Here is a 16,260-nt window from a genome sequence, read left to right as displayed (position 1 = left end):
GATTTACTGTAGGTGATCACTGATACCTCCAGTTCAGAGGTCAGTATTGGTAGCCCTTCCTATGACTCGGTAGCCATGAAGTAGCCCTCAGCCTTAAAAAGGTTGGTGACCCCTGCTCTAGTTGAAAGTCTTCATTAAACTGTGAGAGATATCCTTTATTAAATCACACCCCCAGCGATGAATGAACCTGAGACTGGACTAGACCTTGGCCCGGTCCTGGTATATCATAGAACAGAGCATACTGTACATTTTTCTCTAATGTAATGAGGAGTTAAAGCTCATAGTATGTAAGCAGTAGAGATGGCAAAAGTACTCACTTTCCGTACTTGAGTAAAAGTACAGATACTTCTGTTAAAAAAATACTCTGGTAAAAGTGGAAGTACTGATTAAACTTCTTTACTCAAGTAAAAGTAACAAAGTACAGGCTTGTAAATTTACTTAAAGTATAAAAGTAAAAGTAGAAACCACTTTTTTCATGCCGTTTCCTACATTTTAAATGGATGTCTGCCAATAGGACTAGATCTCCGTTGTGTTCATTTTCAATCATCTTGTCGTCCATGCTACTATGCTAACACCGCCGCCACCAAGCTGCAATGATTTGCCGCCAATGAATACCGCCGAATCTGTCGATTCATCTTGTAGTGGTGCGTCAAATGCAACGTAGATTCCCATCCAATTAGATTGAATTTGGTATTGATGACGTGAAAAATAATAACGGTAACTCCATTGAAAGGATTCAAAACTAAAGTAATGAGCCAATTTTTTAAAATGTAAGGAGTAGAAAGTACAGATATTTGTGTAAAAATGTAAGGAGTAGAAGTAAAAAGTCGCCATAAAAATAAGTAGTAAAGTAAAGTAAAAATATCAGAAAAATCTACTTGAGTACAGTAACGAAGTATTTGTACTTCGTTACTTCCCATCTCTGGTAAGCAGACCTTAGCACTGACAGCTGATGGCTCTATCTATATTCTTCAGTGAGAGGGAGCGTTTGATTATCAGTCACTGACGTTCACAGACCGTGGATGGTTAACAGTCTATCTAGGTCCACCTGGTAATCAAGTCATCGATATCTCTTTAACCAGACACTGTGTTAGTTTCTGAAACAACCCAAAGCTATTTAATAGACTTAATTTACTTTGGTTTTCTGGATGGAGAAAACCGCATAGAGAGCATTTACCTTTCATCTCTCCTCTGCCACAGCAGAGCCATAGAAAACAATAAACTTAACAGCATTCATTTCTGTAGGCTTTTCAGAACATTTAAAGCAACATTTAAATCTAAACTACATTTAATTTTGGGTCCCTTTATTTCTGCCAATTATATTTATTCCTGCAATCCAAAGTCAGATGATCAGATCGCTCCCACGCCTTCTATAAGCTGACTAAAGCTGTGGAGTTGCTGTTGTCAGTCTTCTCACCATGTGGCTCTAAGCAGTTGCTCAGTTTGCTTTTGCCGTTCCAGCTTTGAAGGTGTGACAGGACCTGATTTCATCATGTTCGGTCTTCTCGTCTTAAGTCACACAGATGTAGAAATCTAGGGGGGAAATGGAACGGCGGCTTTATGTTTCACACTCCGACATAAAGGGGCATGTCCTAGCAGGAAGGCACAGCTCTGCCTGCGCCCCAGGATGATTACTATAGCTTAATGACATGCAGGGACCTGCGTTATTACCAGGAACATCTAAATAACTCTACAATCTTCTGACACTGAGCTCGGATTTGGTATCTCGCCATTCTATCAGTTCCTGAACAACTTTTAAACAATAAGCAAAGATTTTATTATTTCTATAGCAGGCAGTGAAGCACAGCATAACATGAGTTCATTACATTTGTTTGGTAGCTGAGGGGATCAGATGTTCCTACAGAAGAGGCACTTCAATTTGAAATCTACGCTTAAATATGGCTGCAGCTTGTCCACTTTCACAACAGTTATAAAGAACCTGTGGAGCAGTCAAAGTTGAATGTTTTTGGAGAATGTGGGATGAATCCTGACTTCCTGTATGACCCCATTCATCCCCCTCAGGCTCTAGTATCAGTCGTTTCTCAAGAAAACAACTGAAGGTTTGATCTTAGATGCAAACATCATGTCCTTTTCCTGGATGATGACAATCCTTCTGAAGAAATCCATTGAACAACACGTTATGTGCCGTTGGAAGTGACTGGTTTCTTGAATCATGCTGCTACATGTCTTGTCCTTGTCACAGACTATTGAGCTTAATGGAAAAAGTGGCAGTTTTTTCAGTTGTAATGTTCCCGTCTGGAGAAAATGAAACTGAAGGTCTGCTGTGTAACTTAATTCTAAACACTTTCCGTATGATTTTCATGTCAGGGGACGTGACCAGAGCGCTTTATAGTACATTCATTCAGTCACCCATTCACTCACACACTGATGGTGGCAAACTACATTGTAGCCACAGCTGCCCTGGGGCTCACTGACAGAAGTAAGGCTGCGGTCTTGCCCCAGGACACAATGACACCCAAAGCGGGGGGTTTGAACCAACAACCCTTCGATATCCTACATCAGAAGCCACTGTCACCCTGACAGTATATTCTGTATACCTCTGACTTCCAGTACCAGACAGAGTCCTGTCATCTGCAGAAATACCAGATGAGTTTGCAGTCACTGGTTGCATGACAGATGTACAAACAGAGAGTGTTGTGGCATGGTGCGGAAACAATCTTCTGATCCTAAATGTCAACAAAACAAGGGAGATGATTGTAGATTTCCTTAGAAACAGGAACAAGCTGAGCCTTGTTAAAGGGGAACGCCGGTTTTTTCACATTGGGCCCTTGATTTTACGTTATTACATCATGCATACATTCTACTCACCCATATGAGTTTTGTGTATGAACATGATGGAATAACGTAAAATCAAGGGCCCAATGTAAAAAAAAAAAAAATGGTGTTCCCCTTTAACATCGTGGGGGAAGAAATAGAGGTGGGGGAGGAGTATAAATACTTTGGTTTCACCTGGACAATAAACTAGACTGGAGACACAAGAAGGGAATGAGCAGACTGGACTTCCATAGGGACCTTAGATCCTTCAGTCTTTGCTGCAAGATGCTGCAGATCTTCTATCAGGCCCTTGTGGAGAGTGTGATTTCTGCCATCATGTGCTGGAGTAACAGCATCAGAGCAAAGAACCTAAAGAAGCTCAACATACTTATAAAGACAGCTGGCTCTGTTCTAATAACTTCTCTAGAACCTCTGGAGACGATTTCAACAGAAGAAAATGAACATTATGGAAAACCCTGAGCATTCTCTTCATCAGGCTTTGGATTAACATCAAAGTGTCTTAAATCAGAGGCATCTCTCGATCCCTGGCAGCTACAGGAGATCCTTCATGCCTACAGCTATTTACATCGACACAAACCTATGATATGAGCTGGAATACCAATTAGTTCTGTTTAGGATTATTAAAGTAGATTTCAAATATTTTTTGAGTCAGTCAGAAACAAAAAAACTACTTTATGAAGCTAAGAGCTAATGCAAAGAATGAGATCTAGTAAGAAAATAAGTAATGTTTGTTTATATAGCACCTTTCACAGACATAGAGGTCACAAAGTGCTTCATAAAATTACAATACAAATAAAAATACATTTACAGTCACAAAACACATGGTCATAAAACGACCCTTAATGTACTATAATTAAATGCTTTCCTAAACAAGTTTTCAGTTCGCTCTTAAAACCTCAACAGAATAAAGTAAGCGCAAGGAAAGCGGAAGATCGTTCCAGAGCGCCGGTGCGACCGCCTGAAAGGAGCGATCTCCCCTGGTGCAAATCACATCCATCATGGCGATTCGATTCAGTATCGATTTCCTGACCCAACGATTCGATTATTTTCAATACTCAAGAATACACCAAGATACGATTCGATTAATAGGTTAATTTTTTATTTTATTTTTTTAACCTTACAGGCTAGACAATGTTTCAAATTTGAAATAAATCAATGAAAGCTGTAATATTGTTATGCATCTTTTTGAGAAACAACAGCAAATAACAGAAGTAGAAAAGTTGCATGAAAAAATACTGCAAAAATACTGCACAAAATGAGTGCAATTCAATACCTCGGCTCCAGACGTCCCGCCCCCCTCCACAGACGCTCCGCTGCACCTCTCCCAAATTGTAGCTGACCGCAGACAGTGCTGCAGACAGGAGGCCGGCTTGTTTTGTTTTTATGACTGAAATTGCGGAAAACAATTCGTGAAGTTTGACCCGCTAGAAGAGCGAGGTGCGCGAGAACGCTGGGACCCTTTTTCCACCTGGATCTCCGCTCTTTTTGGCCCTCATGTCCCTCCGTCGTCGGACTAAACTCGCCCCCACTTCCTCACCACCTCATCCGTATCTAGACCCACAGCGTGTAGCACAGACCACGCTTCAATACTGAGCATAATTTAAAAATGTCTGCATCAAGCTCACTGCAACACACTGCTGTAAGAGTATAACCAGGAAGTGAGGTAGGAGGGCAAAATAGGTTTAGCGCCACCGCAGCACGGGAGGGAGAATTACACCCAGGAGCAAATGGATAAAAATAGACCGGAGGGAAAAAAAAAACATGAATCGATACTATTGCGGACGTATCGATGCATCGGATCGTCAGCTGTTGGATCGATGCATCGATACAAAATGATTATTATTTACACCCCTAGCAACAAGTACGAGGGATATGAGCCGGTTCAGGTCCTGAGACCTCAACCAGACTGGTGACACACTTCCTCAGTATATTTAACTCCACTCAAAATCAAATCTACCGTGGGGGAGTGTTGGCCTAGTAGTTAGAGCAGTGTGCTTGTGCTCAAAGAAGGTTGCAAGTACCCTGTATGTTCCCCCCAGCCTGTACTCTGGGTTCCCGAAGAAGACCATTTACCACGCACTGCACCCAAAGCGCCGCACAATGGCAGCCCACTGCTCCCCAAGGGGATGGGTTAAATGCAGAAGTGAATTTCTCCATTGTGAGATCAATAACATTCAATTGTAATCATTATTTGGTGCTCTACCAGACTTTGAGCCTTAATTTGTGTCCAAATCAAACAGGTGAAGCACAGAGGATGGGACTTTATAAGGTTCCCCTAAAACCATGATTATATGAAGATTATGTTATGGTTTTATGTATTTTATGTCTTTCAGTAGTTTCAGATGATGTAAGAAAGTAAATAAAGGCTAAATATTACAGTGTGGTTTGTGTTTAGTGTTGCTGGTCTCCTTTTATGGGTTCACCTCATCAGGTTCAAACATCACAACAACTCTCTGATTTAGATCGCAGCCCATCTCTATGCCGCTCTGTGTGAACCTTGTCTGCTAATGGCTCAGAGGGCTTTCCTTTAGCTCTGCCCAATCATTGGCAGCTCTGCCACCCGCCGTCAGTGGGTCCCTGCGTAGAAGCGGCCTCGTTCTGGTGAACTCAGGCTGTCGGCTTTAGTTTGCCTCTGCCCAGGGCCACGGCAGAGGATGCAAAATATGGGAGGGGAGTGGAAGGGACATGAACCAGGCTTCGCACAGCTGGGCCATTTCAGAGACGGGAAGGAACAGACTGGGGGGGAGGGAAGCATCACTCTGTGTTTAGACAGCATCACTGCAGGAGAAGCTGTGTGAGAGATGGATGATCAAAATGTCCTTTCTGGACCTTTCCTTCATCTGCTGGAAATATGGCTCATAACGCAGCTGGTGGTTCCTTCATCAGCAACAGATATTTGCACGGATGCAGGAAAACATGGCTGATCATAGATGTGCTGATGTGGCTGATGTAGTTGATGAAAATAACTCCCTACAGACTCTCAGAGAAATTCACCAGTACAGAATGTGGGTCACACATACTAAATCATCCATGTGTGATTGTGTCTGTACTCAGTGGTGGAGTTTGGTTTGCTTCTGTCTGCTCCTCCTGAGGATCAACAGATCATCTCGGTCCCTTCCTTTTTCCCAAACATGTCTCCTCCTTTTACTCTAAGACAAACAGAACTTCAAAAGACCTCCGTTACCGGACCTTTGCGTGCGCGCATGTGTGTGCGCCCTCAAACGTGATATGATGGAGGAAGAAGCGGTTCAGGCCGATGGGCCACACGCAGCGCTGTGCAGAGCAGCTCCTTTCTCAGGGTTATATAACCTAACTCAGCAGGCTGATGCCTTTGAACCCCCAGCAGAGGTTAAATCAAGCTTATCATGAGGAGCAGCCTGCTCCCTGCTGGAGAACAGTCACATGACGACACTAGAGACCGCAAACTAGGCCAGAACCACGCAGATACGGATCAGGTACACAGCTGACGGGTTCCACCGTGGATCCAGTGGTCCACAGTTCTCTGATGTTTAGAGTTTTTCTCAGCTACTTTATTTCTTGCTTTAGTGTCATTTGACCTTTTTCATTAAGACCCTGCAAAGTCCACTCTGCGATCGAAGTAGGGCCGCACCAATTATTTTAGAAATCCATTAATTTATCAATTCTTTTTTTCAATTAACTGAAAAACATACTTTCGGTAAAGTAACACCCATCCATTTTCAAACATGCTTAATCCCAAGTGGGGTCACAAGGGGTGCTGGTGCCTATCTCCAGTTGTCAATGGGCAACAGGCGGGGTCCACCCTGGACAGGTCGCCAGTCCATCGCAGGGCAACACAGAGACAAACAACCATTCACGTACACACTCACACCTAAGGAGAATTTTCTAGAGAAGCCAATTAACAGCCAATTAACAGTCATGTTTTTGGACTGTGGGAGGAAGCCAGAGTACCCGGAGAGAACCCATGCATGCTCAGGGAGAACATGAAAACTCCATGCAGAAAGACTGGGAATCGAACCCAGAACCTTCTTGCTGCAAGGCAGCAGTGCTACCCACCAAGGAAATTACAAAATGGAAAATGCACATACGTATAATTTCAATTCAATTTGAATTTAGTTTATTTATATAGCACAGATAGCACAGATCATCCAATCAAATTGATTCAAAGTTTTCTATCTAACGGAAACCCGTTGATTGCATCGACTCATTGACTCAAATACAATCCCTCAGACTAAGCATGCCTGTAGCGACAGTGGAGAGGAAAACCTCCCTTTTAACAGGAAGGACAAGAAGGAATTACATGTATACATTTATATCATAAAACAAAAATGGAATCTTAAATGGAAAAATTTTATTGTTTCTTCAGACATCTCATGTTAAAAAAATTTTTATTTATTTGTCGATTTTTTTTTCTTAATCACTGCCGTAATTAGGTTAATATTTAATTAAAGGATCTGTTTTAGAGTGTGTGTGTGTGCCAATACTCAAGATCAGGGCGTCCCAAAAGGAAGGTCAGCACCCCTGGGGGGTGGGGGGTCGCAAAACACCAGGTGGCGGGTTGCAAGATGATTTTCACCATTACCATGATGTATAGTGAAGTGATCCACCAGTACAGGTTTTAAGGACAGATATCAGTTATTTTAACATCAGTCTAACTCATTCCTGATGGGTGAAGTGCTGCAGATATTTCTGAGACGATTCCTAGAGCGCATAGTGCTTTTTCTTCCTCTCTTCATCATAAAAATATCCCATGTTACACAAGTCTCCGTTTAAACCCCTAAAAAAGCTAACAAATTAAACAACAATGGATAGAAAATGAAGAGAGCAGCATCCATGTGCTGCACATGATCCCAAGGTTTACCTTCTAGATTCACTAGTGAATGTGCCAGATTCAGGTACCAGCTGATACTGAAACAATGAAAGTACTTATATCAGCCAAAAATACCGGCCTGCCGGTAATATGAAGGGCCGCAATACATAATTAAATAAGTAGATGTAACTTTTACTCAATTTTTTAAAAATCTAATTCAATCATTTCATGCACAATAAATTATTACTAAAGACCCATTTAATAATTAATATTATTTTTAAAATAATGAATTAAATGTAGTTTATTTAGAAATGAATTATATTAGCTGCAATAGACGGGTGACCTGTCCATGGTGTCTCTACCTTTCACTTACAGACAGACATAGACACCAGCCCCACCAGGATAACCTGAATTTCTATCTATATCAATGAATATAGACTGAAATAACTACATGTTATTTAATATTGTAATATTGAAGTTACGGGCTAAAATGTTTTCGATGCTGTCCTCAAGTTAACAATTCGATTTTACATAAATGATTAATCGCAATTAATCGTTTTAGTCGTAGATTGGAGCCTATTTCAGCTTGATGGGGAGAAATAAAGGAGTTTGGCCAGATAACCACTTTACCAAAACAAACAAAAAAATGTATTAGATTAATGATCAAAAAAGGACATTGGGTCTGAGTGAGAGTTGTGGTCGACCCTGAATTTTTATTTTATTTTGCAAGATTGCATTTAAAGACACAACGCATTTAATAACAACTAGAACCAGCTGATCACACACAAAATCAGCTGTTCAGACGTGAAAACATTTCTACCAGAAACACTGACATCCACCATAACAAAGCTCATGTAACAGTCCATGGTGGTGCAGGTGGAGCAACAAAGCATACCTGCAGCCATCAGGCTCTATGTAAAGACATGCAGGGAACTGTCAATTGAGAAAGAGCAGAAGGTAACCTTCAAGTCTCCTGTAGGTAGTCTGTAACCAGAGGATGGTAGAAACAACAGGTAGAGAGTTACTGAAAACCCTCGCTGCTGCAAACCAACCGGCTCTGCTTATTTTTAGGCTAAAAAACCCAAGTTTCAAATGGAACATGTGCTTGTTTGTTATTACAGGGGGGGAAAAGGTGTATTGTTGCCTAGTGGGACTCTTGCATAAACAAGCTGGAGGACATCCAAATCCCATCTGGCCTGGGGAAGCATTCAAAGCTGCAGGCTAATCAGAAGGCCTGCCTTTATCTACCAGGCAGTCCCACTAAAACAAACCCACTGAGCTTCCAAGTTCACGTTTGAGCTTTTATATTTCACTCTGACCACCTGTGGGTAAGATTTGGTCAAATTTTTTAACCCCACCGCAAATAAAAGAACAATTTAAATCCACTTTTTTTTCCCCCACCAGACTTAATGCTGATTCATATAGGTAGAAATCGTGTTGTTCCATAGTCATTGTACTGATATGTGAGCGTTAAGTTTTGATTCCAACTGTTGCACTGCAAAAATTGAAATCCAAATAAGCAATTTTTTTTTAAAATAAGTACATTTTGTCTTGAATTGAGGAGGTAAGTGAGACACTTTGCCAATGGAACAAGACTATTTACATTTAAATTAAGAACAAGCAATTGCATTGTGTTATTACAAGTGCATATTATCTAATTATCTTATCTTAAGAGTAAAATACAGCAATTATACTAAAATTAAGGGTGAATACACTTAATTTAAGACATTTGTACTTATTTCTAGATAATTTTTGCAGTGTGCTTAGATCCCACCTTTGACTTTCAGAGTGAAGGATTTATTTTCCCCTGCTGCTTGTTCCTTTCGCTCCATAGGAACCCCTACAGAGGCCCAAGCAGACGTGTCAGGAACTTGTTGATTGTCAATAAGATGATGTTTGGGGAAAAGCTTTGTCTTCTGGGGCACGGAGCAGTGAGGATGCTGCCCTTTAATACTGCATCTCCATGCCTCCATGGCAAAAGGTGTTTCAGTGTTATATTACCATGAAGGAAAGCTGACTCCTGGTAGCAGAGTATACCTGTTCTAACCACCAGTGGTGAAAATATACCAGAATCCACATCGAATCTATAAAATGTGCTTCGTTTCTGGATTTTTCAGAATAAAGGACCAAACAGTCCAATGAGAAACACAGATAAAGCCTTGAATCTGTTTTATATTTCCTATGGGTGTGGGTGTGTGGGGTGTAAAGTTTGCTTCCAAAACATCTTCCCACATGTGTTGTGTTTATGTCTATATGATAATGAGGGAGGATTCATCCCTATCTCTCCTTTACAGATGCATTTATGTTTTAATCTGCTCATTTAAAGCACATTTCAGTCTAAGATTGCATTTATTTTATGCATTCCTCAGATTTCTTCTTTTCGTGAATTCTCTATACATGTATTGAATGTTCCACTTGCCCTCCATGCCAGGCTCCCTGCTCTCCACAGGGTATAGGACAGAAGGTGCCTGGGTGTGACCTGGGCTCAGGAGACACAGCAGTCCATGTTTTTATGAAGCATCTGAGGGAAAGCAGGCTGTGGAAGGATAATAAACCACAACATGGCTCCCACATTTACAGCTTGTCCTCTTACTCCCCCTAGTGGCAAAAGCAACGTGTTGAGTTTTTATACATGTAATTCATATGAAAGAATCCATATAAAAATCTGCTCATTTGTAAAGTATTTCTTTGAGTTTTTTTTTTACCCTGAATCAGTTTTTTAGAGGATCGTTGACTTATTGTTCAGTAAAGTGTCTTCCAGCCTCTCTGTTTACCTTGAGCTGACGTGGTATTCTCTCTTCTCCTTCAGATGCCAGTGGCTCTCCAGTGTGTGACCAGTGCCTTCCCCACTACAGCGGCCCACACTGTGACAAGTGCAGCCCTGGTTTCTACAACGCCTCAGGGACCTGTGTGCCATGCGACTGCAGCGGCAACGCAGACCCTCAGGGGCCCCCCCAGCTCTGTGACCCTAAAAGTGGCACCTGCCTCAGCTGCATAAACAACACCTCTGGGTCGCGGTGCCAGGAGTGCGCCCCCGGGTTCGTGGGGGACGCCAGAGCACACAACTGCACCCGTCTAAGTAAGGCCAAAACCTCAGGATATCTTTTCATGTTATTAACATCTAACATTATTATTTGTTGTCTAACAAGGACAAAGAGTGACTAAAAACTGTGTAAGGAGAGCAACTTGTGACTCAGGATCTGGCTATTTTCACAGGAAATAACTTTTTTGCTTTTTGATGCGGTTTAGGGTTAGGGTCACTTCATTTCAGATAAATTTAGATCCCTCTTTAGGTCACTGGTTCAGTTCATTTAGTTCCCCTAATATTTCTTTGTTTTGGCCGATGTTACAGCTAGTTTCTTTTTCAGCACTTCTGTTTTAGGTTCGTAATCCTGTTGATGACCCAGTTTTCAGCCACCCTTCCTTTGCTATTTTTAACAGTTATGTTTGGCCTCTGAAGCTCTGTGATTCATTCAGATGCAACTTTGCTTCTGTTTTTTTGTGTGTCTGCTTCCGTATGATCAAACCTCAGTCAGCCTCAGCAGATGGCCGCTCACTCTGAGCCTGGATTTGCTGGAGCTTTCTTCCTGTTAAAAGGGAGTTTTTTCTCTCCACTGTCACCACATGCTCATCCATGAGGAGTGAATGCTGCCAGTTAACAACTCAACTGCAATCTGCTGGGTTTCCTGAGATGAAAAGCTTTTAACCAATCAGTCTGGATGATTTAATTGAACTGACACGTTGTGGGTTGACGTTTTATAGATAAACTGATCCGATTTTTAACTTGCTCTTTGAATAAAGCCATCATTCAGTGCTGAAGACACTCTGATGAAGAGGATGCTGAGGGTTGTTCTTAATTTTAAAACTGAGGCACTGATTTTAGAAAAAGGCTCCCTCCTTTTAATGGCTACATTAAAACTTATAAAAGCACAATGCAACTACTTTTAATGAGCATTATGGCAGTGTAAATGGTATTTTTATACACCTTTACCTAAACATAAATATAAATATGAGGGAACTGCTGGTGACATCACATTCACCCTTAGCTCTTAGTTTAGGGTCCTTAAACAGCAGTGAGTGAGCGAGACCCTCCCTCCTCCAAAACACTGCAGCTGTAGCCAGTTTCTGCAGTCAGAGGGAGAAGAGCGACTCTGTTTCCCCATTTAGCATGAGCCACACATGTATAAAGCTTCCACTGATCCTCCTGAATCAACCAGTTGGATGTAAATATAATATTTTACTGTAAAATGGATCCTCCCTGCATTTAAATCATACACAACTGTGTCTCTGTTAACTGCTTTTAAGATGAATTTGATAACATAAAGTTGATTTAGTTTCAATATCCTTCTGGAATACTAGAAAATGTTTTATAACATTTATATTTTTTATAAAAGATTTTTAAAAACATGCTTGATAAAAACATCTTAGTGATAACCCTGCCATGTAGGCCGCCTCCTTTAAAGGAGAATTCCGGTTTTTAACACTTTAAGCCCATTTTCTGTAGTGTCCAGGATGAAATCGAATGAAGGACACCAAAATTTTGACAATTGGTCCTGTCTCTGCTTTTTGGCTCATTTAGAATCCACCCCTGGCTGCTTCAGAATGGCTTCCCTAGTGCATGTCCGATAATGTCCTTAAAACAACCTTAAACGTTCTTTTTTTAAAATATGCTACTCACCGGGTCGTCAGCGCTGTTCAATGACGTTCCAAAAAAAGTTTTGTAAAGAAAAAACGTTCCTGTAGTGTTTTATTTAGCATTTTGTAAATCCCATTGAGTTCTGTTGGAATAGTCAATATTCCGCTGCCACCGGAAACGGAAATGGGGCCTGTTTACACAGTTGTAGTCTTTTCGCTTCACTCTGTGTACTCCGACGTCGAGAATCAAGAATGCACCTTTCGTATTCCATTTTTAGAGTTTTTTAAAGTGTTTAACAGAGACGTTAGCACCTCGAAAAAAAAAAGAAATTGCTTATTTAGATTTCAATTTTTGCAGTGTGAATGGAGACAGTCTGGGCTTCAGCAGCAGTCCTTCGCTCTGACATCGGCGTCACTGAGGTGTAACGCTGAGGGTTATACCAGCGTAACCATGACATGAAGTCTAACATGCACACGTTATCATTTCATCATTCTTCACCTTCACTAGTCATAGATATTCATTAGTATATTCTGCGGTAAAATTATTCTTATCAGGCTATCTTGAGCGTCACAGCTCCCCTCTTCAACCACGCAACCTCCATTCATCTCCTTGTCGCAATCTTTACTCACTGTAGCAGCAGCCACGTCCACCTCTCCCTCTTCAGTTCTTCTAAAGAACGTGTTTATTTTGGGAAGTTTTTTCCGTCCTTCCAGCATCTCTTTATTTCGATTTGAAACATATTATAGCTGTCAGGTCTAACACCTAAAACACTGTAAAACAAGGAAAGAAAGGCACAGAGTCATAATTCTTTTTACTCACAAGGAGAGTAGGAAGAGACTGTGCAGGTACATCTCCACCCCACTCTGCCGGTCTTCAGCTTTCTCCTCACTATTTATTAAAGCCAGAGGGGGGAGTCCCTAGTTACACAAGCTGAGATTGCGCTAAAGGCATAGGAAACAATAAATATAATATAATTTGCAGCCTCAGTGAACAGGTCAATTTGCATTTAAATGTCTTGCGGTCAATTGGTCCGAGAACCTCCTGGTTTCTTTAAGCTTGAGCAATACTTCCTGAGAGTTGACCTATACTGCTTGTGCAACACCTCTCTGGAACAGTAATATATCAGACATTACACATCATAAGAACAAACATTAAGTATCTTATACATAATTATTCCAACAATAGGAGTGTATTTTTTACCAACCGTCTAATGAACTATACGCATTGTTAACATAGTAATTAAAAGTACCACTGTCTCGCTCACCATCCTGTTGAAGTCTGCCATCTGTTGGGGTATTTATATGGTCCGGTCATTCAGTTTAGTGTCAGGTGGGTTTAAGATGAATTTTTTGCACCATTATATTTGCAAAGAGACATCCTTGTCCACAATTGTGTAGGGGGCCTACCTGGTGTCAGTGAAGGGGCCCCCGACCCTAATAGGAGGCCAGGGCCCCTAAGCAACTGCATACTCCTCTTACCGATAGTTACACCATTGTTGTCAGCAAGCTGGACATGCATTCAGCATTTAGTGTTTTGATTTTTAAAGACAATTGAACGATCCAGAATAGTGGCCAGTTGGTTCTGGATCATTTCTTGGACCTTTCCTACATCACCGTGAATTCCTTAAGGCTACAAATTAAGATTCACTGAAGTTTCAAATGTTTTTATTCTCCTTAGACCCTCGACTGATTCCAGCACCAGCAGAGGTCACAACCAAAACCCCCCCGCCCAGTGGCGCTTCCCCAACGTCATCTCTCACCAGCACCACTTCCACCTCCACAGCAACCAAAGGCAGGCCGGCTCTCAGATTCAACGAGGTTGACGACAACGCCTCGAGCAGCAGCACCACCCAGGCCCTGCTGACCAGCCTGAGCAGCCCCACAGATAACACCACAGCAGCCCTAACCGAGGTCTCATGGACGCAGTTTAACATCATCATCCTGGCCGTCATCATTCTGGTGGTGCTGCTGCTGCTGGGCTTCGTGGGAGGCGTGTACACCTACCGGGAGTATCAGAACCGCAAGCTCAACGCCCCCTTCTGGACCATTGAGCTGAAGGAGGACAACATCAGCTTTAGCAGCTACCATGACAGCATCCCCAACGCAGACGTGTCCGGCTTGCTGGAGGACGAGGCCACCGAGGTGGCCCCCAACGGTCAGCTGGCCCTCACCACGCAGGCGAACAACTACAAGGCTTAACGCCCCATTCGGCCTCCACTCAGACTCCTAGATTTACAGACGACGTAAAGCTGCTGGATCATACCAAATCTACCGCTCCTCAATGTGTGACTGCTTCTGTTACCCTGCTCCTCTGCAGAAATCACTACTCCTGGCAAACTGACAGAAAACAGACGTTTTGACCTGAATCATCGCCCTCTTTAGGTATATTTGATTGTGAAGTGGGTAATTGGTAAAAATGGTTCCAAAATAATGTGGTTGAATGAGATTCAGGCCTGCAGAGGTCGCTGTTGTACTGTAAATGTAAAAAGGCGGAGGACTTGGAGCATTTCATAGATTTTTTTTTTTCTTTCCTTTTTTAAATGGACTCCGGACAGTTTAAGTTAAACGCTGATCCCTTTTCAGGTGATCCTAAACTGAGACAATGATTGTTATTTAATGAATTATTTTTATTCTCTTTTTTATTTATTGGTTCATTTTTATTTTTGGGAGAAAATGCTGCACATTTCCAAGGCGTTTCTTTGTGGTGTTTTTAAATCTGATGTGCTGTTGAACGGTAATAATCACTCGGCCGTTATGTTTCCATGTACAGGTGTGCTTTTGGAGAGAGCCTGAGTAAATTGACCTCACCTTTTTGTTTATAGCTTCCTGTCTTTTTTTTTTTTTTCTTGAAGTGTGCCAGCTAACTTGAAGTATCTGAGAGGAGTGTTTCTCTTAAAGAAACAATAGTCAACTTTTACAAACACCCTATGTTGGGTGCTGCAAGGGGAAATGACACATCTTGGGCTTGCGTAAAAACACCAATAACACTCTAATCTAATCTGCTCTTCGCTGCCTACCTCAGCAAAGACAAACCTTTCAAAAATTGATTCACATTAATGTGGAGGGTGGGTGCGTGACGCAAATGATAAGGCCATTTAATGTCTAGAACAAACAGAACTCCATTGTTGATCCTGTTGTCATGGAGCCCACTACTTCCTTCAACCACTTCCAGGGTTGTTGCATCATTAGGAGCAGAGAGCTGTAAAAATCCTGGATATAGATCTTGTGGATATGGTGTTTCTGAGACGGATGTGCATCTTTTTATTCTGGTGAATGAGTAAACCCAATGGTGGAAGTAACTCCTCAGGTACTGGCTCTCTCCCTAATGTGATCACTGTAAATAGGATTCTTAATGTACAGCTGAATGTGAATAGTAGCACGATTATTGTACAGCTAGGATATTGTTTGTGCACTGTCACTCAACAAGCTCTGACCCTCTCTCTGGGTGTGATGTTGCCGTCAGCTTTTTTAAAATTGTTTTTATTTCCTACTTTACCACATCGGCGGTTGGAGCTCCCAGAAATCAGAACCGCAACAATGCAACTGTAAATAAGACCTGAAACTCAGAGCTCAACTCTCAAATAAAAAAATGGGATTAACTGTTTGGTGTTTCTCTTAATCTTCCTGCAGGAATCACGCACATGCAGCCACTGGCCTGTTATCTTGCTTTTTTGGAAAAATGTCAAATCAGGCAAAGACTGACGTTCAAACCGTAGAAGAGAACAATGAAGGGATATCTTTCTATCTTGACTGTGGAGTAGCTGCAGCCTGGCCTGAGTAGCTGCGGGACTGCTCTTCTGGGGTTTCCCATCACGCCCATCTCTTGTTAACAAAAAATTAAGGAAAAATCTACAAAACAAAAGGGAGGTGGACCAACATTAGCTGTGAATACATGCCGTACATTGTAGTAGGTGGACTGAATCTGCCGTAGGCCGCGGCAGAAGCCTTTCATGTCTGCTGAAAGCAGAAAACAAAGCCAACGGCTCAAACAGGCTTACTGAAAGTGAATAATCAAACCACTGAATAGACAATGAGTTACA

At 41.8% G+C, this 16,260-nt stretch overlaps 1 protein-coding gene across 1 annotated transcript in view; it reads left to right on the top strand.

Annotated features, from left to right (window-relative positions):
- LOC119789286 (multiple epidermal growth factor-like domains protein 9) overlaps positions 1–15,820 on the top strand; it is a 52,932-nt gene extending 37,112 nt beyond the window's left edge. Inside the window, exons 5-6 of the mRNA XM_038294109.1 lie at positions 10,395–10,664; positions 13,899–15,820. Of these exons, the coding sequence (XP_038150037.1) occupies positions 10,395–10,664; positions 13,899–14,419 (791 nt within the window). The 3' untranslated portion in view covers positions 14,420–15,820. The remainder of the gene's footprint in view (positions 1–10,394; positions 10,665–13,898) is intronic.
- Positions 15,821–16,260: the final 440 nt, after the last annotated feature.

Source organism: Cyprinodon tularosa, unplaced genomic scaffold (genome assembly GCF_016077235.1).
Source record: "Cyprinodon tularosa strain WSP-4 unplaced genomic scaffold, ASM1607723v1 ctg334, whole genome shotgun sequence".
In the NCBI taxonomy this organism is placed as follows: domain Eukaryota; kingdom Metazoa; phylum Chordata; class Actinopteri; order Cyprinodontiformes; family Cyprinodontidae; genus Cyprinodon; species Cyprinodon tularosa.
This window is presented reverse-complemented; position numbering and strand designations above follow the sequence as displayed.